General features: G+C 33.9%; 1 protein-coding gene across 6 annotated transcripts; it reads right to left on the reverse strand.

The window, feature by feature from the left end:
* Positions 1 to 358: 358 nt before the first annotated feature.
* Positions 359 to 27,812, reverse strand: FBXO43 (F-box protein 43). 6 transcript variants are annotated; one of them, XM_031947046.1, is made up of 6 exons: positions 27,234 to 27,809; positions 24,289 to 24,343; positions 18,749 to 20,240; positions 13,439 to 13,541; positions 6,064 to 6,267; positions 359 to 983 (listed from the first exon to the last, which is right to left on the reverse strand). In XM_031947046.1, exons 3-6 carry the CDS (start codon positions 20,221 to 20,223, stop codon positions 915 to 917), a joined length of 1,851 nt encoding a protein of 616 aa, XP_031802906.1. In that variant the 5' UTR covers positions 20,224 to 20,240; positions 24,289 to 24,343; positions 27,234 to 27,809; the 3' UTR covers positions 359 to 914. The 6 variants fall into 6 exon arrangements, with proteins under 6 accessions (XP_031802906.1, XP_031802909.1, XP_031802908.1 ...); XM_031947049.1 differs by lacking the exon at positions 359 to 983 and adding an exon at positions 3,459 to 3,555 and having other exon boundaries at positions 27,234 to 27,808; XM_031947048.1 differs by lacking the exon at positions 359 to 983 and adding an exon at positions 4,006 to 4,130 and having other exon boundaries at positions 27,234 to 27,808.

Below are 27,812 nucleotides of genomic sequence, written 5' to 3' on the forward strand. Positions count from 1 at the left end.
ATAAACAGATTAGACTGCCATACAAGTATAATTCTATCATCTATGAATCTCTACTACCCCCTTGTGGTATCATTAGTAATAATTTAAATGTTCAAAAGAAATGAGACATTTCTCATGTTCCATATATTTTAACATGTTTTCAAGAGAAATTTTAAAATCACAGAATTAATTATTTCTCTTCCTAACTTAAATTCTATGATAAAGAATGCATTGTATAGAGATTTGAGGAAAAGTTAAAATTTTTATGACAAGAAGAATGTATTTTCAACAAGATATTTTCTAAACTGCTGAAGTCAGATACCAATTTTATGTTTTCAAATAACTTCAAATACCTTTAAAAATATTCCCTAAAGATCCTATTTAAATTAATTTCAAAGTGCAAATAATTGAGAATAGGACAAAATTTTAAAACTTCTTTGCTCAAAAGTACTAAACCCTAATTCCAAGAATTCTCATCGTTTGCTGTTTTTCTTTTTAATTTTTTTTTTACATTGCTCTGGCAATTCCTTCAGATTCTCCAAATTCACATTTTTCCAACTGTGGAAGTCACAGTCAGGGGTCAGCGAGATGCAAAATCTATGCTCTCCTGGGATCCAAAGGAGCTGAAGGAGGAAGAATATTCTTTGCCTATTAGAGTGTAGTATTGTTAATGTGAGGAGAGGCAAAGTTTGTTTTAAAGAATATAGTACTCATCATTGGGGAGAAGATGAAAAATTCATTGACTTTCTCTAGATCTAAGACTTGTTCTTTTTCTTATGTCTTTTTTTTTCTTTTGTCGAACTGTGATGTCACTGGTATAACCAAGTGTGACAATTCCCTCCATCAATGCAAAAGTGCAAATGGACAATATTTGCTGATAGTCTTAGTTGCCTGGGGCACTGAAAATAAATCAGTGTTTACATAGTTAATATGCTCTAAAAGACCAGACTGAACCCAGCTCCTCTTGGTTTCAAGGCCAGACTCTGTTTCCTTTTATGTTCCCCCTTTGAAGTAAACAAAAAAAAAAAGCTTACTTTTAATCATGTTTTTACAATTCCATCCTTCTTCCTTTCACTTTTAAGTAATAACCAAAAATTAATGTAGGAGAGAAAATAGCAAAAATAAAGGATTTTTATCATTATTATTATTTTAAACATTTGACAAAATGTTCAATGTTCCCTTGTTTGTCTACCCTATCAATGAGATTGTATAGTCCTCAAGGACAGGAACAATTAGTTAATCATCATGTCCAAATTTTAGTACTCATTTACTTTTTTTTAAACTGTACCTTTTGTATACTTTACCTCAAGAGATAAATTGATATTTTATTGTGATTATCTTATAATTTCCCCTTTGCCAAATGTACTAAGAATTTTTTCTTCTAAAATAGCAGCATGTTCTTTTATTTTTGAAATGTGGTCACATTGTACAAAACTAGTGTCCAACAGACCCAGGTCAAGGCATATGTGTGCCCTATGCAAGATTTAAAAGTTATATCTCCTTTGTATTAATAACTATCAAATAGGCTTTGAATTTTCACTGCAATCTGTATGACTTGGTTTATTACAAAGCAAACCTTTCTGGAGAGTAGAATGAATTTGTAAGCATTAAAAATGTGTGCACTTAAGAAATAGTGTCCCCTCTAGATCTTGTATCAACCTTGCCTTAACTTAAATCCCAGATTTTTTCTGACACAAATATATTGTGCAAAGTTTTTGATCATATAAGGAATACCTTAAGAATATACAATTATTGGAAGGAGGTATTTGAAGAAGGGAGAATTTTTTTTTTAAGTTCAATTGTTTAAGTCTGTTGTGTTAATGAGTCATCCTCATATATTTTACTTTGCTTCATTTTGTTACAAGGTATATGTCTTATTTCCCAAATGTACAATTAGTTCCATGGTTCCAAACTCACAAACTCAAAAGTACTTTCTGGTCCTCTTCACACTATTCTGCTCCAATTTGAACCACCATATCTACCTCCTATTCCCCTGTAACCTGGACTGTGTCCATGGGTACCTGGCTTTTATGGGTTAGTGCTAGCCTTATATTTTAGGGGCAAAGCCCAACCATTTTGCTCTTGCTTTCTAGTTTCCCTTTATGTGTCTTTACATATCCTTGAAAGGCAGACACTGTGTTCCTTGCTAAAATATGTTTCCCCAGTATTTAGATCAGTGCCTGGAACATAGTAAGCACTTAATAAATGCTTATATTTCTTTTAATAAATTTCTTATCTGTCTGTCTCTATTTGTCAGTAACATTCTTTTTTGTTTGCGAATGGCAGTACAATCATATGGTAACTATTCAACTTATTATATAGCATACTTGAGTGCTATTTAAGGTAAATTTTCATATAACATTTAGTTCCATAATTTGGGAAATTATCATAATTGAATAGGAAACTAGATTAATAGATATGGGTAAAATTTCACTAAATATACTGGGGTTTTAGTTTTTAAACTCATTTGAATGAACCTTTTGGGGTGTGTGTGTGTGTTATGTGTGTGTGTAAAAATTACTAATACACAGAGCTGCTTTTGTTTGGCAATGCTGCAACAGCCATCAATTATCTGCTTAATTCTGACTGGTGTGGTTACAGCCCTATGTTAATTAACATAACTAACGAACATTTCTTTGTTAAACACACCCTTTCAATCACATATTCCAACATCAAACTCTTAAAACATAAATAAGGACAATTATCTTTTGAATCCCTACTTAGAACTTGATTGCTCCATTAATTTTAGTATTTAAAGTAGGGTTTTGTTTTTGGTTTCTTTGGATTGATGAAATTTTAGTGAACCTCTGAGTAGAGTTCTGAGCCTGGAGTCAGGAAGACCTAAATTCAAGTTCAGTCCTGGACACTAGCTATCTAATGCTGGGTGAGTCACTTAACCTTTCTCTGCTTTCAGTTTTATTATCTATAAAGTGGTAATGATAGCACCTACCTAGCAGCACAGTTGTGAGGATCAAATAAGATAACATTAAAAAAAAAAAAAAAAAAAACTTAGCAAAGTGCCTGGCATATAGTAGATATTTTATAATTGCTTATTATTCCTTCTCCTTTTCTCTTCCCCTAATGATTACCTTTAAAAGATGGTTATTTGTTGTTTCTTTTGTGATCCAAAAAACTGTTTTACTTATTCTCGGTAGATATTCCCATCCTTGATCTCAATTTTGGCAGGAAGGGGAGAGGAAGGACAAGTAACAGCATGATTCTGTGATTTCATAGGTCTATAAAATTTCTGGCATGGAAATTCCCTTCAACAATGTACATCAGCAAATTGCCTATAACTTAAAAAGTCTTGAGAAGGTGCCTGAGCAGCCCAGAGGCGAGTCCAGGTCTTGCCTCTAAGAGTTTCTCGCTATTACCCTGTGCTGAGTTAATGATGCATCATGATATCATTAAATCTGAAATTTAAAGCCAAAGCTTTTGAAGAAAATCAACTCACTCTCTTCTGGGGAAGCAGTGTGACGTCTTGGAGAAGATACTGCAATGAGAATAACCTCAGCTTCCTTATTAGCTGTGGGATCCTGGACAACCATTTTACTTTTCTGTGTCTCTCTGCTTCCCCTTTAGTAAAAGAATAGGGGTTGGAATAAAGGATCTTTAACGCCCCTTCCAAATCTAAAGCTATGATGCTGTGGTCTTACTGTAGTTCACCTACTCTTCCACTGGTTTCAGGCCTCTGACAAATGCTGACTGGAAGACTCTGAGCAAGTCAGAATGTCTCAAGGTTCTAGGCAACTCTCTCAAATTAGAAATTGCTGAAAAAGTACTAATCTGCTGTGATAGGAAGTTTGATTCAAAGTTCCTAACCAGGAATTCATTCCCTAAAAAATTACAGGCCCATCCACATCTTACTGTTCTACCATTCCTTCTAGATGACAAGGAGAAATTCACAACACATAATATATAGTAGGAGAAAAGCAAGCATCAGACAAAAACAAGTAACTTATTGCTAGAATAAACTAAGATATGACATATTGATGAAACTAAATACATTATTTTTAGCCACCAGATGGCAATTGTGACAGTGCTACCTTGAAAGAGTACTAGGTAGTAGCAGAAAACAGAACTTCTCAATAAACTAGAAAGAAAATTCCACATTAACTCTATTGTACCCATTTGGATTTCCAGAAAACTTCCTATAGAAAAAAAAAAAAGGAAATTAATAAAGCTTATTTGCCTATTCACAATTCTACAACTAAGTAACCTTTATCAAATAATAAAATACTATAGAAAAATAATTTAGGAATGTAGCTATGTTTTTAAACAAGACAGTGATATACAATCTTTGATAGTGTATTTTTTAAAAAAGATAATGTAGCAATGTGATACATTTATATTGAATCACTTGTGGGAAAAACCTAATGTCTGCTGCATTAGACAAGAGACTTAAAAAGAGATAAAAGATTTGATGGGAAGGGTGAAAATTTAAAAAAGCAATTAACTTGGCTTTATAAATTAAGGGAATCAAGTTTGGGAATGTTTTCCATGAATAAATAAATTATTTATTAAGAAACAACAGAATTTGATGAACAAAGGTAAATTGACTGGAACCTTGAAGTATGATTTAAAACATAATATAGAGCATTTTAAGCTACATTTAAATTTTTAACTACTAAATATGAATATAAAGTTGATCAAAATTTCATAGGAATTTCTTAATGCTACAAGTTAAAATGTAAAGGACAAAATGTATTCCATAATTTATACAACTTTTGTTTCACACTATAAATCTATTTTCGTTTACTAGTCAGTCAACTAATATTTATTAAGCATCTATTATGTGCCTGGCACTATGCTAAACACAAACTGCTACATTTTGAATTGTTGAAGATAAAAATCAGCATGTTTTTAAAAAATTCATTGTAGTTGGTTGTTTCAATTATCAAAAAATTCTAAAATTACATTCAGAGTATTTTCCTACTTTTTAATTATTTTTGCTCTGGAATAAAATGTAACATTCCTGACAGAAGTTTTATACATGAAACCCTTCATATTTTTCAAACCAATAAGGGTATTCGGGCTATTAATCAAATCATATCATACAGGTAAGATTTCTAATAATGTGTTTTTTTCCTCAAACATTTAAAATTCACAACATATGAGATTTTTTTTTGTTAAAATAAGATTTCTCCCCAACTACCATTCCAGATAAAATTGGTTGATTAAAAAAAAACTAAATCACTAAATAGCATCAATAATAATACAAATTTTTCTTCAATAAAAATTAAAGATTAAAGTTATAATATGCAGAAAATTCAAAATATCTTAAAACATTTTATTAATACTTCATTTTATTTACAGGTTCACTACCCAAATTTATAGAGCTAATCCTTGCAAGATCAAAATTCAATTATCATTTGGGAAAAAGTTTTTAAAATATGATTTTAAGAAGCCTTTTAATGTATAAGATTTCATTTTCAACATTAAAATACATATATATGAAAGACAGCATTAAAATGCTTTATTATTAAAAACACTGAGTTGTTAACACAAATGGATAAAAGATGTACAAATAAAATATTCTTTCATAGTATTTACAATTGTACTAAAATCATATAAAGACAAAAAATGAGATTATGTGTACATAATAGGGAAATCACTAACTGTCATCAAGGGAAGATCTGGGTACTTCCAAAAAGTTCATAATTAAAAATTGGACAAAGCAATAAATACCAAAATGGGGTTTGGGGACCAAAGGAAAGGGAAGAGTACTTCTTTTAAAGTCTTTTTAAGTTGCGCTTGCTCTGAGCACTTCCTGGAAGAGCATCTTTTTTATTTCGTGGCTTTGCAGATCTACTACTACATTCTTCTGCCCCATGGTATGTACACAGACACAACACACAAAAGTCAAAACCACAGGCTTCTCGACTGCACAGTCCCCGTTTCTTAATTGGTTGATACTTAGCAGGGGACTGGCACCTTGGACAAGGTTTTAATGCTTCATCAATAAAAAGTGTTTTGGCCACCTGTGGTAGAAGCAAACACACTGAATCCTACAGTTCTGAGTCAAAAATCACTATCTCCAGTTCTATAAGTATTTCCTTTTAATAATGGGTTATAGATACTCACCTTAACATACTCTTCCTGTTTGCTAGGTAACTGAGTAACAGAGCAGCATTCTTTGGGCGTTAAAATTTGTCCCCAAGGAGATGGTGTTGAAATCTCTTCTTTTTGAGAACCAGGTGTTCTAGCTTGAGCTTGCACAGATCTCAGAGCTGATCTGTTTAAAAGATTGAGCCTTGTTGCAGCATCCTCGACACATAATATATTCCCCTGTTGGAAGAGGATAAGATGGGCTCTTACAACAGTTAATACCTAGGGAGGCCCAGGAGAGTAGCTCTTTGCTACAAAGCATATTTGTCTTGTTTCAGTGTTATTTTCTTGGCATTAAGTGTTTCCTTTGTATGCCTACCCCCAAGCTAATGCTTTTGTAAGTTGTATATTTTTGCAACTAACATTTTAGTTTTTAAAACTAAGGCACAAATAATTTTTTTCTAAATTTTAAACCCAAAATATTGTTAAATGAGAACTCTAAAGTTAGCATAATTTGCAATCTTCTATTGAACTGAGAGCCTAAGAACTAATAAATCTTCAGGAAGCTTGCTACCAAATACTTTGGAATTCTTTGAAGACATCTCATTTAGCAACAAGTCATGAGAATAATAGGCCTAGTGAGACCATAAAACTCAATAGCTTAGATTGGCCTTTGCCAATACCTGGTGCTAGTTCATTTTTATAGTTCCTGTCAAGTTTTTAAAAGCTTTGATAAAGTAAAAGAAAAAAAAACCAACTTCCATTTGAGCTGAAAATCCTTTCATGAGTTAAATATACTGATGAAAAAAACTCTGAAGGAGTAATTTTTATGAACCTAAAGAACTATCAATTGTACTGGGGAAATGTTAGCAAAACTTTTTACAAATTAATCCATCCTTTTAACAAACTGATCTATCAATTATCTTAAAAAATTAATAGCCAACCTAAATAAATTTTATCTACTTCATTGCCAAGAATGTAATGGAAAAACCATGTGAGACAGCAACATGTGTGTGTACATGCATGTATGTGTGCACACACAAACAAAACCCATGATTTAACACATCATGCCATTACACAAATATTATTTAGTGAATCATGAAAGGAGAAACTTTTTTTTTTATTTAATAGCCTTTTATTTACAGGTTATACATATGGATAACTTTACAGCATTGACAATTGCCAAACCTCTTGTTTCAATTTTTCCCTTCTTTCCCCCCACCCCCTGCCCCAGATGGCAGGATGATCAGCAGATGTTAAATATATTAAAATATAAATTAGATACACAATAAGTATACATGACCAAACCGTTATTTTGCTGTACAAAAAAGAATCAGACTCTGAAATATTGTACAATTTAGCCTGTGAAGGAAATCAAAAATGCAGGTGGGCAAAAATATAGGGATTGGGAATTCAATGTAATGATTTTTAGTTATCTCCCAGAGTTCTTTCGCTAATTTGGTTGATCTCATTGCTGAGGATGGCCAGGTCCATCAGAACTGGTCATCATATAGTATTGTTGCTGAAGTATATAATGATCTCTTGGCCCTGCTCGTTTCACTCAGCATCAGTTCGTGTAAGTCTCTCCAGGCCTTTCTGAAATCATCCTGTTGGTCATTTCTTACCAAACAATAATATTCCATAATATTCATATACCACAATTTATTCAGCCATTCTCCAACTGATGGGTCCACTCAAGTTTCCAGTTTCTAGCCACTACAAAGAGGACTGCCACAAATATTCGTGCACATACAGGTCCCTTTCCGAAAGGAGAAACTTTTAATTTTAATTCATAGTCTATATTTCTAAGAATCACACAAGTTTTTAGGCAATAAACTGTTTAGACAGTAACAACTGTTAAAACTCCAAGTATCACATCTTTAACCAAGGACTGAGTAAGCATACTATTAGATCTGAATCTCAGAAAAAAATTAAATTCTAACTATAAATAAAACCTAAATCCCAAAGGGTAGTAATTGGAAGGATAAATGACAAGTTCTCCTTGGAGTGACAGGGGAGTTGGTCTCATTATATAGAGAGAAGAAAGAAGAAAATATCATTAGATACTAGATCGTCTTATATTGAAGTACTTTCAAAAATCTTTGAAAAAAAAATATCTCTGTAGTGGCTAGAAACTGGAAATTAAAGGAATGCCCACCAATTGGAGAATGGCTGAATAAATTGTGGTATATGAATGTCATGGAATATTATTATTCTATAAGAAATGACCAGCAAGATGAATACAGAGAGGCTTGGAGAGACATACATGAACTGATGCTAAGTGAAATGAGCAGAACCAAGAGATCATTACACAAATACTACATGATGATCAGTTCTGATGGATGTGGCCCTCTTCAACAATGAGAGGATCCAAATCAGTTCCAATTAATCTGTAATGAAGAGAACCAGCTATACCCAGAGAAAGAACACTAGGAAATTAATATGGACCACAACATAAAATTTCTACTCTTTCTGTTACTGTTTGCTTGCATTTTTGTTTTTTTCTTCTGTTTTTACCTTCTTTCTAAATCCAATCTTTCCTGTGCAACAAGATAACTGTATAAATATGTATACATATATTGTATTTAACATATTTAACATGTATGGGACTACCTGCCATCTAGGGGAGGAGGTGGGAGGAAGGAGGGGAAAAGTTGGAACAAAAGGTTTTGCAAGGGTCAATGTTGAAAAATTACCCATGCATATGTTTTGTATATAAAAAGCCATAATAAAAAAGAAAATTAAAAAAAAGAAAAAAAAAGATCCTTGTGAAGATAATTTCAGCTCACCAACATCTGTTGCAGTTGATGAGGGGATGGAGATTTTCAATGAAGAATTTAGTAAGACCCTTCAAATTAAATAAAAATGCCAATATTCAGTGACTCTAAGGTACTTGATAACCATGGAGAGAAGACAAGGCAATGAAAACACATTTTGGAAAATACAACTAAGAATGAAACTAGAAGGAAGGCAACGGAAGGAAAATGGAATAGTACATGAAGGAAGAATAAGGAAGTAGAAATTGCACTTTAAAAAAAAGAATATCTGAACTATGGGGTCACTAAATAGTGTAGTAAATAAATAAGTTCTGGGCCTAGAGTAAGGAAAACATGAGTTCAAATCTTGCCTCAGACTAGCTTGCTAGCTGTGTGACACTGGGCAAGTCACTTAACCCTGTTTGCCCCATTTTTCTTATCTGCAAAATAACCTGCAGAAGGAAGTGGCAAAATCACTCCAGTATCTTTGCCAAGAAAACCCCAAGTGAGGTTATAAAGAGTTAAGCATGACTCAAATGACTAACAACATCTGGACTATGAATGAAATCCATGTGGATCCTGATAAAATTTTGAGGGCATTTAAGGATCTGTTCTGAAGGATCTGAAAGAAAAAAATTAAGAACAACAAATGTTTGGAAAAAATCACAAATTTTCTAACTACCCTTCCCCAAAAGAGAGCGAATTGAGAAAATAATCACTGATACAAATGTTTATGTTTTGTTTAACATGTATTGAGTACCTGCCATCTAGAGGAGGGGTGGGGGGAAGAAGGGAAAAAGTTGGAACAGAAGATTTTGCAAGGATCAATGTTGAAAAATTACCCATGCATATGTTTTGTAAATAAAAAGCTATAATAATAAAAAACCAAATTATTTGTTTTCATCTCTATAAAATATTTTTGAGCTCAATTATACATATATTGAAGTTATTCTTCATATTATATTCTCCATATAAGAAGAGAACAAGCAGACTTTTACAAATAATCTTCTATCCAGACCACATCTTTACACATCCAATTGACCAGGAGCCAAAGAAAATGTCAAAATGCCATTGTATTTTGTCTGTTGATTCAATGGAGTAAATACATCCTTAAAAGGCCCTTCTTCCAAAAAGGTATCTCCCTTGCTTATGCTAATATATAAGATTCCTTCAAATATCTAACAGTTAACATAATGTTCAATAATTCTAACAAATGAGATAAACATTTTCTCATCAAAGGTGTTTTCTAGTGTTTTCAAGGATGTCTAGTACTAAGTTCAAGTGAAAGAAGGCTTCTCTATATAAAGTCATCTATCTACTCCTGCTTGGGAATGAAATTATGTTCTGATTGCACAGAGACCCGGAAAATTACAGTCTCTTAAAATGAAATCCACAATTACTCAAAAGCATTTGGCCTAATTGTAGTTGTTATTCAATTTGTTTCCATGGTGTCTGACTCTTAGCAATCCCATTTGGAGTTTTCTTGGTAAAGATACTGCAATGATTTTGTCATTTCCTTCTTCAGTTCATTTTACATATGTGAAAACTGAGGCAAAGTAGAATAAAGTAACTTGCCCAGGGTCACACATTTGAGCTCAGATTTGAACTCAGAACGGTGAGTCTTCCTGATTCAGGCACAGACACTTTATCCATTACCACCTAGCTGCCCTTGGTCTAATTATCCACACAGGGAAAAAAAGTGGATGACATGTCTAGACTATAATATGCAATTAGAGACAACCCATAAACCTGGGCCATCAGTACATAGATCTTAAAACAGACACTGTAGAAGTACAATCAACAAAGTCTGGAATTAAATAGGAGGAAGAAAGCTGGCCAGATTTTATTTGAAAATATGCAAAGTGCTTTTAATAATCCCCAACTTCTGTTTGAAATAAAGGTCCACTTTTTTAATCCCAATACTTTCACAGGATTCCATGACCTCCACAGAAAAACAAATCTAAATGTCATCAAGAATTATAAGATAGAAAAAAAGATGCACTAATAATATAGTGAAAGCTAGGGATGACAGGTGGATGATCAGAATGTTCCACTGGTAGCTTCATTATATTGGGAGAGATTGAGATTCATTATATTGGGAGGGATTGAGAAAGTTCCTTTGGGGCAAAATTTTGGAAGAACTTGGCTGAAAGCTGCACAGGACAGGTAGGCACAAATGAGTTTCAATCTGTGCCATTAAAGGGAACTTCCAAATCAGTGAAATCATAGATCTACTTGAGTGATTTCGTAAGGCCCTCACTTAAGCAGGAAAATCTTTTTAATTTTTCCTAATTATTTATCTAGTCTACCATTTACAATGCTCTCCCAAATTTTCGTCTTCTCAGGACACCCATATCACCCCTGCTCTTATCCTCAGAGCTGGGCACTTCACTTCATACTTTATGAAAATAAAAGTCATCTACTTTGAGTTCTCTCTTTGCAACTCCACCATATCTCACAACCCCTTGATACCCTTTTCCCAATTTTCTTCTCTAGTCCCTGAAGAACAGGTGGCTCTTCTCATCACTAAATTCAACTCCTTTACTTTTAACCTCTGATTCCATACCCTTTTATCCTCTTTAACAGATTGTTTCCAATATCATCTCTCCTTTCTTCCTGTAGTTCAATTAACTTTTCCTTTAAGTACTTGTTCTAATTGGCAAATCACTCCAGTATCTTTGCCATTTAATGTGAGAGCATGTATATTTAATACTAATATAATTTCATTACTTGCTATACATTTAAGCATAACATGATTTCATTGCTTTTATATTTTTAAACAATATCTGTTTTTACCATTTTCTTGTCTGTAATAAAAAAATTAATATCTGGCTTTTTTTTATTCACCTAATACAGAATAGATTTAACTCCAGTACCATTTTCCATTCTGTGCAAATCTACATTCACAGTTTCAGTATGGTTTTGTATGTGACTTCTTGTTACTTGAATGCTTATTGGTCATTTTAATACATTTTTTTCTTTGACATGGCAGTTCTGGACTTTGGGTATGACATTTCATATCCAAAATATTTTCAATCAAGTGTTTCTTTCTAGAATTGGCCTCTGTATTTTTTTAAAACTTCATTATGTCAACTGCTTCTAAAAAAAACTCCTTGATGATATATCCTGAATCTTGCCTTCTGACCTGTGACTGCTCTCTAAAGTCCAATGAGTCTTTCCATTCATTTGATAGCCAGACTTTTTGGTATGCATTGTCTCCCCTTTTTAAATATGAGTTCCTTGAGAGCAGGGATTGCCTCCCTTTTCTACTTGTATTCTGAGTTTTTGTAACAATGCTGATCACATAATAAAGACTTATATGTCTTCTAAACTCTAGTTGCCCATCTCCAATTGTCTATTGGATATTTTGAACTTGACATTAGTATCTCAAGACAATTGTGTCTTAGAGCTCTTTACCTCCCTTCCCTCCCCCAAGTTCATCTGCATTCCAAACTTCCCTATTTATCTCTAGTTTTCCAGTCACTCTGGCTCACAATCTTGGTGTCCTACTCAATGCTTCACTTTTCCTTAACTCACATATTCAATGAACTTGTCTTGTCATTTCCACCTTTACAACATCTGGCTTTCTCATCATTGCTTATCATAGAGCACTCCATCTGTCATTTCCATAGCTTTCAGTGGTTGTTCTCTAAAACTGCAATGCACTATTTCCTCACCTCTGCCTCTCAAAATCTGTACCCTCTTCAAGACTCATCTCTAATGCCACTTTCTACATGATTCCTGATATCCCTAGTTGGTAGTGCCTCTGTTCCAAAATTATCTTGCATCAATTACATATGTTTGTGTTTTTTCTCCCAAGTAGATTGCTAACTCCTTTAGATCAGGGACTACTTATTTATTTTTGTTTTCTATAAATGCATGTTGATGGATTCATTGTTTGGTTCACTCAATGGAAAAACATCCAACTAGCATTTCATAGGTACAAAATGCTAATAATTATAAAAGTATACACAAATGCTTTTTTGGAAACAAAAATATTTATTGGGTAGCTAGATGGTGCAGTGGATAGAGGGCCAAGCCTGGAATCAGGAAGGCTTGAGTTCAAATCTCACTTCAGACTTAATTAGCTATGTGTCCCTGGGCAAATCATTTATTCCTGTTTGCCTCATTTTCCTCATCTACAAAATGAGCTGGAGAAGGAAATATGGGGTCATGAAAAGTTGAACATGATTGAAGCAACTGTACAAAAATTAATATTATACTCTTGGGGGCAGGTAGGTAGTGTAGCGGATAGGGCACCAGCCCTAAAGTCAGGAGGACCTGGGTTCAAATCTGGGCTCAGACACTTAACACTTAACATTTCCTATCTCTGTGTGATCCTGGGCAAGTCACTTAACCTCAACTGCCTCAGCAAAAAATAAATTTATATATATATATATATATCTCTATATATATATATATATATATATATATATATTATACTAGTGTCTTTTTGTGGATCTGGTAGAAGTACTGTTAGGCAAAATAAATATAAAAGGCAATCCTGGATATATTACAAAGATTAAAGTTATCAAGGAAAAAACTGATATATATTATTGTAAAACCTGCATGCTGTATATAATTTAAAAATTGATGGGCTAAATTATTTAAAAGCCACTTTAAAAAAAGCAAAAAAAAAAAAAAAATTCCATTACCTTGGAATCTGTCTTCAATCGTTGCATATAAACTTTCCTCCTTTGATTTGCTTTTTTATCTTGCATAACAATTTCACGCCAATTTTTGCTTACTTTCCAAACACTGTAACAAAAAGAGAAATCCTTAAATTTTAAGAAATTCACAGGATTAAAATTATTAAAGTATTCTAGAATAAATATTTTAGCCATTTGTAGTCTCCTACAGTACATATTATAAATTTTGTATGAAAAAAAGAAAATATTCTTTCATAACCACCATAACCAACAGCAATTTTATGTAACTTTTATGGTTTGCAAAGTTCTTTCTAATAAGTACTATATTATTTGATCCTCCCAATCCTATGAAGTAATTGAAATTTTTATATCCATTTTACAAAGGAAAAAATTGACTCGCAGAGAAGCTAAGTGACGGACTTGCCCAGGGTTACCCAATGAGTGTCAGGGTTGGGACTTGAACCCAAGTTTCTCATCAAATGTCCTCACTCTTTTTCACTATGTCATTGCTATATGAAGGCCTGTCTACTGGGGAAAAAAGCATAGCAATACCATATATACAAGACAGTATAATTCATGGTTACTATTTATAATCTTGACACTTTATTTAAAATGATTATTAACAATGGTATAGCATTGTTATTAGCTATTATATGCTCCAAGAAGAGGTACTTTTTTGCTCTCTTGATTGTATCTGCACTGCTTAGTGCTTCATAAAAGCATTTTCATTCATTCATCCATTCTGTGAGGAGCTAATGAAGCTTATTGTTTGGACAATGAAAAGGTGCTAATATTTAGCTGGCTGGTATGGTCTTCTTAGTTGGACCTCAAAGGTATATTTGCTTTAATGATGGCAATCGCCAGGGACCAAGATTGCAAGCTCTGAAATCCTTTATAAAATTTACCCTGGTATTAGTTATCATGATCTAGAAATTTAGTTCATATTGGCCTAACTACCAAAAGAATGATTGACAAAAGAGAATTTCAATTTATTAAATGACTTTAATAAATCTGCCAAGTAGAAAACACTGATGCCTGGTCAATAAATTTTCTTCCTTATAATAAATAGCATTCATATAACTATTTACATACATTATTTCATTGGATCTTCACAATGGCAATGGAAGGTGGATGTTATTATGATTCCTGTTTTATAAATGAGGTAACAGATTGGCTAAGTTTAAGTAACTTGTCTAGTTTCATACAGCTAATAAGTACTAAGTAGGATTTGAACAATGATCCTCCTCCTGATGTTAAACCCAGACTTCTATTCTTTCTGTTGCCTAATTTTAAAAAAATGCTGTTCTTCAGTTGGAAATTCTCCAATTGGCAGAGCTATTTATCAAGGCAAACTAATAAATTCTGTTTTATAAATTAGTCTCTTGGGAGTTTGGATAGTATAAAAAGAAACAACATAGCACAGTCAGGAAGGCCTGGGTTTAAGGTCTCTGATGCAAACTAGTTGTAGAACTATGGAAAAATCACTTAACATAAAAGCACTTTTTAGTGTTCCAGGTACCTTTCTAAAATGATAAAATTATGCCACTAATCAAGAGTTTTCATAAAGGGAGTTTTTTCACCAATGAAATCACCGGTCCAGACCAAAAGAAAAAAAAAGAAAGAAATCTACTTGGAAACTTTCATGATCATCAAATATCACCAAAGTAACACCACAAAGTTTTCAGAATATCTGATGCTGATTTTTTTCAAAGATTTAAATTTATCCATTTTAAACATTTAAACACACATTCACTTTTTAGAAAGCAAAGTTGTTAATGATGCCTATGTTTCATAAAAATGAATATGAAACATCTTTTGCTTACTTTCCAAAGATTAGGAGAAGGGGTCACAATTTATTGATTATATATATATATATATATATATATATATATATATATATATATATATATATTTATTCATCCTCTCTCTCTCTCTCTCTCTCTCTCTATATATATATATATATATATATATATAAAATTCTCTTCATTATATATATATATATATATATAATGAAGAGAATTTTAAGTTCACATAAGTAACAAATTAATGAGCACACATTTGTATACTCAAAAGAAAATGAGACATAGCTTGTAAATTCAGTAAGCTGAGAATATCATGAACCAAAACATCTGGTATACCAGTATTAGTTTTACAAAAAATCTATAAGGACTAAATATTAAGGGGAAAAAATTTTAGAATAGTAATTGCTTTCTTATTAATAATTTAGATTGTTACTTGTCAGAGAGAAAATCAGAATCATACCAATAATTGTGACATTAGTCCACACTGGAAGCACTCTGATCTTTGGCTCTTTTTTCTCCTTCCAAATTGAGAGATCATTTTCTACTTAAGAAGGAATGAGGAATACAGGAAAGAGTTGACCAATGAAAGCCTTTTCTGTTTGCATGGTCTCCTTGTGATATTTGAATTGGCAGTATTACTTAAATTTTAGTTGCTGTATTTTTTCAGTTATTGTAATAAGAGGTGATTTATGTTCAAATCTCAACTCTTCTACTTACTATCTGTATGACCTTGGAAAAGTCACTTAACCACTCTGTAATTCAGTTTTCTTAGTTGTAAAATGAAAGGGTTGAAGTATATGATTTTTAAGACCCATTCCAACTCTGTGTCTATGAATCTAACATTATATATTATACTTCAGCAGAGAAAATAAATACTTCATAATGAACAGAAGTGGTCTCTCTGAAGAAAGTAGCCCATTAATAGGTAAGGGTCAAAATGAGTGTCACCACTGATATTGCAATTGTATCAACTCTTTTATTTTAGCACACCAAATTCTTTTTTTTCTCAATAGTGTTTTATTTTTCCAAATATATGTAAAGAAAGGTTTCAACATTCATTTTGTAAGACTTTGTGTTCCAATTTTTTTCTCCCTTCCTTACTTCTAACCCTCCCCAAGAAAGCAAGCAATCATAAGTTGTTAAATATGTAGCATGCCAAGTTCTAAGTATCAGAGGAACATATTTCCAAATCATGTTCCAGAGTGAAGACAATACATCTATGTCACAGACTGAGAATCACATCATTAGAAAAGGAATGAATAGAAACTGGTCAGAAAAGTAGATACCAGACTCCTTTCTAGCTCTTACCTAAATATCTTGGCATAGAAAAATAGGAATTTTTTCTTCAATCACTCCATTAATTATCGTTATAAGTAGTTTAGTTTCTCCATGTTTTCTGGTTTAAAAAAAAATAGGCAACTAAGGTAGGGTGGTGCTTAATTTTACAATGTTGTTCAGTTGTGTCTTGACTCTTTGAAATGCCATTTGGGAGTTTTCTGGGCAAAGATATTGGAATGGTTTGCCATTTCCTTCTCTAGGTCATATTACTAGGTCATATTACACATGAGGAAACTGAGGCAAATAGGATTATTAGTATTATTAGTCTCATTTTATAGATGAACCGAAAGCTGAGGGAGGGGAGGTAATAATTGCATAGATGCTCAGTGTTAGTGGGAAGATTTGAAATCTTCCTGAAGATAGTTTAACCCTGGTTAAGGTTAACCATACAGTACTATGTACATGATCTATTATGCATATGCAAATGTCCATTCTATTTAGAATGTGTTAAATTCATTAAAAAAAGTCAATGAGACTGAAAAGAAAGTATAAGAGAAAGAACACTAGTCTAGGAATTATAAGGAGGTCTATATTCTAGCAGAAGTTAAAGTCAAGTCATCATTTAACTTCTCTGATCTCACTGGTAAAATACAGATAATCCATTCATGAGCTACCATGCTGACTGTTGTGAAACTCAAATAAGAAAGCACTATATAATTGTCAACTACTGTTGCTATTTCACTATAAAAATAAATGAGTATCATCTTTGCCTAGGAATCCTCTGGTCAAGGTTAAGTAGGAGAAACCCAAGGTTGTAGGGAAGCAAAATATGACATAGTTTACTCTTTAGTGGCAATTCTTTGAGAAATGAGGGGATGGTAATAATGACTATTTGAAAAACAGACTCAACCTCTGAGAATGAGGTTGGAGAATTACCCTAGAAGTTTTGTAAGGCAGAAATTAGGAGACATAAGTCATTGAGCCCTCTTATTTATCAAGAAAAAAATTCAAAAAAATTTCCCCAGAAATATTACTTTTGTTTCTATAGTCCTTCTCCATGACAGAAATGATAATATGCAATGATAGGAGGAAATCCAGAGTTCCTCCCTTTTATAAAGTCCTCATTTCAATGCTCTGGCTCTGAAGTAAAGGACAGATGATAGTAGAGAGGATAACATTCTCTTCAATCTAGGTTTTGTTATTCCACGCCTTACAAAAAATCCAAACTTAAGTGAATTCTCTCTCCATTATGTTCTACTCAGACAAGTGGGGAGTTTTTCTCTAGATTTCCCCAAGTCTGCGGGTGATGTGGAAATAAATGATGTGATCAAAGTCATATCCTTTAACCCCTTATTAGAATAAGTCTACTTGTCCTAATATTCATTATCTTACTATTTAATAGAATTGATTGCCACCCTCAAGAACTCCTACTCTTCTAAGGGCATGTAAACTGAATTCACCACCATGGTTCATTTTTGATCCAAGAGAACTGGCCAAATGACCATTTCCTTTATTAATAATATGCTAGCATTGTTAATAAATTATTCAGAAAACTATGTCTCTCAAACTTTTAAACATCACATCCCACTATCCTTTAATTTTTTGAGATTCTAAGGTGCTGATTAAATAACACTATTACTAAGTGAACAGCAGAAAAAAATTCTTTTTACTGTTAGTGAATATTTAATTTAAAAAACACTTTTTCTTAAATACAAAAATAAGGTAATCCTAAGACAACAAATTCAAAATTGAAAGGGACCTTAAAAAATCATACCAGTTCAACCTCTATATTTCATCAATAAGTTTTTAGATAACCTATTTTCTATCACATCCTTCACATGTTATCTTTTCTATATGATCATAACCCTGACTTGCAGTATTTGATAGTGATCAAATATGATCATATTTGTTGGATGTTGGAAAAAGACAATTTGATAATAGTACATGCATTGTAAAGGATGATAAATCAATAGCTTTGTTAGAACAAAATTTACTAGTTGGAAATCCCAAATTTAAATTCTAGGAACTCTCTTTCTACCTGATGATACTAGTGAAATTGATATACTTACCATATCTGGATAAAATCTCTTTTGTTCTTCTTCAAAAGTAGGAAATCTCAAAAGTTGAGATGATACAAAATATCTAAACAGAAACTCTCTTCTCATCTATCCAAATATACTAATTACAAATAACAATGAAAGAGCAGTTTTATGTTATAATTTATTTCATTTCTTACCTGCATAGATTTTCCACTGTCAAGGCATCTAATACCATGGCAAGAATGTGTTTTAAATTTCTAAATTTTAATTCTGTTAAGATGTCCAGTTTTTCCAGGCCCATCTTCTTGCCAATAAGTCCTGCAAGCACATAATTCAATAAAGATGATTCTTCCCCATCATTCTCTTTTAGACGGCTCCGTATTCCTGTTTGCTGAAACCTTTTCCTTTTGCTTTTCATGATAATCTCATGGACAAGTTGTAAAGCGGGTGTCTTTGATAAATCCTTAAGACCTAAAATTGAATCTCCACTATTATCAATCTGTTCATTTGGAGAAATGCCAGAAGCTATTTTTGCTTTAAAGCCAGAATTCACAAAAGGCTTATCTTCTTCTGTTTCAGATTGTGAACTACGCTCCCGAAGCGTGGATAGTCTTCTCACTCTTCCGACATTTCTTGGTTTTCTCTTTGCACCCAAAGTCCTCCCAGTCTCCAGGGGTTTCTGAAATAATTCTTGAAAAGAACCCTCATGGTCAGAGAAGGAATCTTGTGACTTATCCAGACCCAGTGAATTAAAACCACTGTCTTTGGGTGTGGAAATATTGTCTATCACCTCAGCTGGGCTATAACCACAAAACTTAATATTTGCTACCAAGTTACTAATTGGGGTTATGTATAGGTCATCATTCGTTTCACAGAGCACTTCACAAGATGATCCCAGCAGCTCAGGACCTGTAGTCTCTCCATTAATACTTAAAATACTATCCCCAAAGTCATTGGTGAGAGCATCTGTACTGTTGCTTCCCTGAATTGGAGAAATACACTCAACTTCAAATAGGCTACAGTCACTTTTGGAATCATCAATGGTGGATGTTTTATGCTGAGAAAAAGAAAGTCTCAATTTTTGACTGTTGGAAGTAGCTTCATCTGCTTTTAAAGTACTAGTGGCTACAGGAGTGAAAATGGTTTGCCTTGGAGACTCTTTCAAAGCCTTTTTTGAAACTCTTTCTTCAAAACAGAGGAATTGGCTCATGGGTAGTGTTTCTGCACAGCTTCCTAAAGAATAGTTTTGCTTGTCAAAATGTTCTGGGTCCCCTCTTGAAACAATATTTGTTATATTCAACCGTCTACGGAAAAAGGTTTTCTTCTTAGTTACTTTTGGAGTTTCACAAAGCTCTGGGAAATCATTTGCCTCTTTCCTGAAAAAAGAGCTAGAGATTTTATTTTCAGTCTGAGAATCCACACAACAGTTCAAACCCAGACTAGAATTTTCAGAGTATTCCCGTGTGGATGGTAATCCTTTTGTAATTTTTTCTATGTTTTCCATATCAGTATAGTCAAAGCTGGAAGCCTTCATAGAGTCACTGTAGCCACTATCTTGAAATGATGATGTGGATGAGAAGCCTCCAAAGCTGGAGAACTTAAAACTGACATTAGGAGATTCTGCCCCATTTCTTAAAGTCACACTAGCTTCAACTGAGGGACTGTTTGCCATCTTCAGAGTCTGGATTTCTGTAAATTCAAGATAAATTTTACCTCCAAAATGACTGGCCAAATGCTTCCTATAGCATGTGGATACTAATTCAAAGTCATGTAAGATTACTCCAAAATTATGATAAAGCAACCACATTAAATGTAATTAACACATATGATAAAATACACATAGTGGTGGAATAAAGTTTTCAGTAGCAACAGCAAGTATTTATATAATGCTCTAAAGTTTATAAAGCACTTTATATAAATATGATCTCATTTTATCCCCACAACAACCCTGAAAGATAAGATAAATGCTATTATCCTCATTTTGTAAACAAGGAAACTTATAGATGAGGAAATTGAGACAAGAGTGACTTGCCCAGGCACACATAGTAAGCATCTGATAGAAATCTTCCTGACTCCAAGTCCAGAGCTCTATTCACTGTACCTCCTATCTACCACACCTAATCACAAAATATACATGTTAACCAACAACAGCATCAAGCATTACTTTCAAAATGTCAATGACAGCCTAAGGACTAATATTTCTAAGGACTATACTCCTATAATCGGGCTGAAAAAACTAATCTAATATTTTTTTGAAAATATTTGTACAATGAAAATAAAATTTGATAGTATTTTTAAACAAAAGGGTAAAGTTGATTTTCTTTTCTTACGATAATGATACTGAAATATCCTTCTGATTTACCACTGTCTCATTTGTCCTGGAGCAACTAGTGATTTCTACCCATTGAATTCTTTACTTAACACTTTTGGAGTGTAAGAGACATTGCTTTTGGAGTGTAAGAGAAATTGCTTTTGGACAAAATGCTACTCTATACCTATAAGATGAGTCTTGTTTTTTAGGAAAATTGCAAAAGAATCAAGCTGTCATTGGGATGATAATTTTTGGTGACTTCATAAATAGGGTGTCCCCAGAATCTTAGTGCAGTCTGAAGTTTTGATGATGTTGTTGCTAAATGATGTTGAATAAACAAATTAAGTCCAGGAAGACTTATGTTGTAGACATCCTGAGCTTTCTTACCTTTGTGCCTTTACTCCTTTCCACATTTGACTTTTTGAAGCTGTACACAATTTTCATGATATTTTTATGTGTCATATCCTCCACAAAGTCTTGTGATTTCCTTCCATTTCTTGTTTCTTCTCACCCCACTCACCTGACTTCCCCTTCAGTTCATCATTTCCTGATCCACTTATGTAACTTACATAGTTATCAGTATTTAAATCTCTTTTCCCTACTAGAGTGCAACTTCCAGAGTGCAAAGATATCTTAAACTTCAGCACCTAATACAGAACCCTATACACAGTATCTGTTGTTTTTCTAGAGGACCACCAAAGGTATTATAGGGATGATGCCTTGACTTGCTCATGAATTAGATTTGAGTGAGGCAATCTGCAGTCATCCCAACTCTCTCCTCCAGAGTCAATGATGTCCACTGGCAAGAAAAAGTCAAGCCCAGGATCACATGGCATCTAAGAAATAAAGGAAACCTTTTCCCAACCTTTTTAAACTCTAGTGCCTTCTCTCTTTCAATTACTTTCTATTCATCCTGTATATAGTTTGTGCATATGTATTTATTTTCTTCCCATTATATTGGGAGCTTCTTGTTTTCTTTTTTTGTATCCCTAGCATTTAGCAGAGTGCCTGGAACATAGTAAACACAATGTTTATTGATTGATAAATGTTTGTTGAAAGACTGAGTTTTACACCCTAAGTTTCTAACTTTTAAAATGTAAGGATACATTTTTGGCAACAAAAAATTCCAAGTACCTCCACAAAATACTTGTCTTAGTAGTATTTGTTGATTGATAGCATACACAACATGAATTTGTGAATCTCCTGCAATAGTTAATATGGTCCTCCTCAAGTCTTTTGCTCATGAGTTGGGAAACACTATTTTCTATATTTAGCATGATATGTTCACTTTCTTTATACATCTTTTCACAAATTGCTTCAATACAAAGGCACTAAATTTATAATTAGGAGAGTTTAAATGCTATCTCTGCTTGCTAAGGAATGTAAAGGTTTAAACAAGAAACAGGAGATCAAAATGCACAGGCAATGTTTTCATCATTGGCAATCAAAAGCATGGTCTTCAGAAGAAAAAGGACAGATCTGGGAAATGAACAACTGATGAAGTCTTAGAATTGGATTTGATTTCTGGAACACACTTTAAATTATAGGAATGTCAAGGTCCTGGCCAGGGATAAAGTATATCTGATCAAGAATGTTAAGAATTTGTCTGTGGAGTCTTGTGCTAATCAAAAGGGACTTAAGTCAAAAAGAAAGTAGAGTGAAAGGGAGGTGAGGAAGGTAGGGAGAAATAATGGGCAGTGTTGACATATATCCAGCAAAGAGATAAAGAGAATATTTAAAATGTAGGAAGAATGACAAGTACAAGTGGCCAGAGCTTTACATTAATAAAACTTCGATTGTTTTTACAAATGCACAAAGGAGAAATAACAAACAATGTAAATTAGAGATTATAACCCAAGGAGAAAAATTCCATGACTTCATAGGTATAACTGAGGCTTGGAGGAATAGGGCCTATAAATGGAAAATGATTAAAAATATATACCTTATCCAAGCAAAACAAAATAGGCTAAAAAGTTGGGGTAGAGGGAGGCAGTATGATGTGGCTAAGAAAATATGCTCAACAATTTGGAACTATGCTCAAAAAATTATCAAATTGTCCATACCTTTTCATCCAGCAGTGTTATTACTGGGCTTTATATCCTAAAGTGATTTTAAAGAAGGGAAAGAGACCTGTATGTGCAAGAATGTTTGTGGCAGCCCTCTTTGTAGTGGCCAGAAACTGGAAACGGAGTGGATGCCCATCAGTTGGAGAATGGCTGAATAAATTGTGGTATATGAATGTTATGGAATATTATTGTTCTGTAAGAAATGGCCAACAGGATGATTTCAGAAAGGCCTGGAGAGACTTACACGAACTGATGCTGAGTGAAATAAGCAGGACCAGGAGATCATTATATACTTCAAACAATAATACTATATGATGATCAATTCTTATGGACTTGGCCAGCTTCAACAATGAGATGAACCAAATCAGTTCCAATAGAGCTGTAATGAATTGAACCAGCTACATCCAGTGAAAGAACTCTGGGAGATGACTATGAACCACTACATAGAATTCCCAATCCCTCTATTTTTGTCTGCCTGAATTTTTGATTTCCTTCACAGGCTAATTGTACACTATTTCAAAGTCCAATTCTTTTTGTACAGCAAAATAACTGTTAGGACATGTATACTTATATTGTATTTAATTTATACTTTAACATATTTAACATGTATTGGTCAACCTGCCATCTGGGGAAAGGGGTGAGAGGAAGGAGGGGAAAAATTGGAACAAAAGGTTTGGCAATTGTCAATGCTGTAAAATCACCCATGCATATAACTTGTAAATAAAAAGCTATAATAAAAAAAGAAAGAAAGAAAATATGCTCAAAGGAGGAAATCCAAAAAACAGGAGTGGGAAGGAATATTTAGCTGAAGCATCAAAGCATCAAATACTCTTTTGTCAGATTATGCTACAGATAACTTAGGAAAAAATGGAGAATAGAGAAGTTTGGAAAATGGAATCCAAGATTAATAAGAATTAAAATAATTACAGCAGGGAATGAAATTTCAGTCATCTTTCCCGTCCTCCTTCCCTCCTCAGTCAGACTACATCTGCAACATTGTGTTCTGTTCTAGATGCCACATTTTAGGAAAAACATTGATAATCTAGAACATATGGGCAACCAATAGGGTTAAAAGAAAAAAAAAAAAGCTTGAAAATATACCATGTGAAAATTGTTTGAAGGAATCAAAGGTGAAAGAGAAGAGAACAATAGCTGTTCCCAAGTATTTGAAGGGCTGTCAAATGAAAGCAATATTAGCCTGGTTCTGCCTGGCCCAAGAAGGAAGAAATAGATAAAATGGTAGAGGCAGAGATGTAGGCATGAGGAGGAGGAGGAAATTTTCTTAACAATTAAGAACCATGGAAAAATGGAATAGGCCACTTCAGAGATGCTTCCAGCTTGGAGATCCTGGGATACTCACTACCTGTATGATCTTGGGCAAATCACTTCTTTTCTTGGGGCTTCAGTTTTTGCACCTGTGAAATGAGAGGGATCAGAATTCTTAACAAGTCTATTTTTTTTCATATTTTGGTTACTGGATTTCAAAATATTTTATTTCTTTCATAACCTGATAGGTTTTATTTTATGTATTTGAATATATTATTCTGAGGAGTACATTGATCTCATCAAGACTACCAAAAGGGTTAGACACACACCCAAGACATTAAGAATCCCTAGGCTAGAAATCTCTAAGATCTAAACTTATGATTTAGTGAACAATATTATTTAACAGATGATATATAAATATTTGCTAATGACATGCTCTTATTTTCTTTTACTAATTTTTAAAAGTAAATTCAACAAAGTATTTTTAAAAAGAAATTGAATGTAATATTCAATGAAACCGAAAAGAAACTATTGTTTCTAATTTTCAACCAGCTTTCTGACACTATTCATCTCATTCAATGACACATATATTAGATAATTTTTCCCCATTCTTTTGCATTTGTATTCATTTAGAGTATAGACTATAGAAGCCAGAATAATTGAGGAGGGACAGCTAAACTACAGCACTTGATTTGGAATCAGGAACATTAGCCTTAGTACTCTACCTCATCTCTACTTTCTGCCTCTTTTGAATAGGAGCATGAAGTGATTTCCAAACCTCTATTGAAGGAGAGAGCTCAAGTCAGATATCTCCTCATTTCTCAGGTGTCAGCACTACTCTGGAATTTCTCTTACTTCAGTGTGCTGTCAAGTGGAGTAACTTCTCCTTCCCACCACCCCTTCCCATTTTTCAACCTTTTTTTTGTGCTGTCTTCTCCCAATAGATTGAAAACTCCTCAAGGGCAGGTGTTTTCTTTTTTCATATTTGTGTCCCTAGTGATTAGCACAGTGGCTGATACATAGAAAATGTTTAATAAATGCTTATTGGTGGCTATATAGACAGTAAGAAGGAAAACAAAGGTTTGAACCCTGGTTGTCTGATTCCAAACTCATTCCACTATATAATTCTTTTACATGGAAAGGGACATTGGCTTAAATGCTCTCTGAAATCTCTCCCTAAGTAAGTATATAAAGAAGTTTATGAATGAGAAAGCTAATTGAGTCATTTCCACAGCAATCTTTTATTACTTCTGTTTCATTAGTAATTTTGAAGATTACAAACTCCTTCAGGGCAGGGACTGTCTTCTGACTCTTCTTATCCCTAGGATTTAACAGAGTATCTGTGTAGGATAAGCATTTCATGAGACTGACTAGTCAAGGAATATCATATATGTAAATATTATATATCTTAATAACCAATTGGGCTAATGGAAACAATAAATTCACAAAAAGTTTAAATATCATAATATATCTCATTAGGACATAGTATTTCTGAGACCTATTTTTAAAGTTTTCATTAAATTACCAGTTTTATTAAAGTCATGTGGTTATTATCATAAAGTTGTATAAATTAAAATGGAACTAGGAAACAACTATTCAACTATTTCACCACTAGATGTCTCAGAAGCTTTTCTGAGACCAGAATTGAACATCAATGAGACAAAAGATAGATAGATAGATATACACACACACAGATTATATATATAAAGACGCACACACATATATAGTTGGTTTTAGAGAGGAAATGCAGAAACTAAAACAAGGAGAAAAGATTAACAAAATATTGAGAGGAGAATGGAATTTCTGGAAAGCCTGAAAATTACCTAAATTCAAGGATTTCTAAACTTTTCTTTTTATCCTGAGGAGTTCATAGCCTTCACCAGACTGTCAAGAGGGGTTGATGAACCAAAAAAAGTGAAGGGTCCTCCCTCTTCTAGTTTACACTTTTGTCTAGAACTTTCTTTTTACTCCTTGATTTGATTTTCGGGTATTAATTTCAGCCCTCTGAAACACAATTTGAAAATATAATTTTCTTGGAATAATCACGTTGATATTATTTGGAGATAATCTTAAAAGCCGTCCCCTGCTATAAACTAATGAAATTAAATTATTCATTTAGGTCTCAACAGGTTCCTGATGAATCAATTGATATTACAATAATTATCCAGACCCCTCAGTAAAGGAAAAAACAAAAACCAAACTCTCTTCTCTAAAGAGATGTTTAATTCAACTTTAGTTGAAATGAAAAACAGCTTAACTATACTGAAAATAAATTTCCTGTTTATAAAACCAAGATACTTATCACATAAATTTTGAATTCCTTAGACTACATTAATTTTTCAAAAGCAGAAATAACCTAAACCATAAACAAATATCTTGTTCTATGAACAACCAACCAGGTTGGGGTGGGCAGAGAAAACCTCAACATCACAGTATAGATCAAATTAGAAGGGGAAAAAATCCCACAAAACTTTGAGATGAACTGCAAAACAGTTGGTAATTAAGTTTACTACGAGCCAGATACTGTGCTTGGTATAGTCATAAGCCCCTCAAGTGCTAAAATCTGAAGTTGTGGAATATAGATGCAGCAGGACAACTCAAATTTATGAGTATATGATCATTACCTTTAAAACCAAAATATTTTGGAACCTTCTTCACCCTTTTAAGCAACAGTAATTTTAATCTTCTTTTCCCTCGTTTATAATGCTAAATGTTATTAATAAACTAATTGGGTTTCTCAAGAAGAGTGCTGCTAGAGTTCTATAAATTCCTTGCCCCTGCAAGCAGGTATGTGTTGATGGGGATAGTTGACAATAGAGCTTCTACTAAATCATCACTAGTTTTTTTTCATTTTAATTCATTTTCCTTCTCTTATTCCCTGCAGTCCTTTCCCACCCAGTTTGGAAAGTTAAGGTTGAATTTCCAGCCACTAAAGTGAAGAAGATTTTGTTTTTTGTTTTTTTTCCCTCTTCAGGACCCTGAAAGACTGAGAGGCACAGGGAGGGAGAGAAACATACGCAATTATGAGGGTATAGTCACCTGCAGCGGAGGCTAGATTAGAGGAGGCAGGAGGCAGCAGGTAACTTCAACGCATTTCACCCTTTTCCAGCACCTGGAAAACAAATTGGGGGTGGGGAAGGGGGACTCCCAGGAATTTTGCTTCCCTGCAGCAGCAGCAGCCCCAACAACCTGGGGTCCCCCACCCCCGTTCAACTAGAGACCACAAAGCCCAGAGCAGACTCCTCCTGCCTCCTCTGGGATGTATGAATGGCAGCAGCTGAAGCTGCTGAGCTGGGGAAGGAGGCAAGAGGGAAAAGAAAAAAGGGGCGGGGAGAGGGGAGTGGTAGGGAAGGGTGTGGAAGGGGCAAAGCCACCGCTTTGGCCCCGGGGATGCTCTGGCTATGGCAACCCCCAATCTCAGGTAGCGTGGGGCCGCCACTGCTTTCCCTCTCTTAGGTTTGAACTACCCGCCCTGAATAACCGCTAGCTGCGACCCCTCCCCCTCTCCCTTTCCTCTCTGGTCCCTTCCCTTCTCCTCTCTTTCCCTCTTTTTTCCCCTTCCCTGCGTGGCCCTGCCTTGGCCCAGTCCAGTCCCACTCTCCCCTTCTGCGCTGGCCC

Source organism: Sarcophilus harrisii, chromosome 1 (assembly GCF_902635505.1).
Source record: "Sarcophilus harrisii chromosome 1, mSarHar1.11, whole genome shotgun sequence".
Lineage (NCBI taxonomy): Eukaryota > Metazoa > Chordata > Mammalia > Dasyuromorphia > Dasyuridae > Sarcophilus > Sarcophilus harrisii.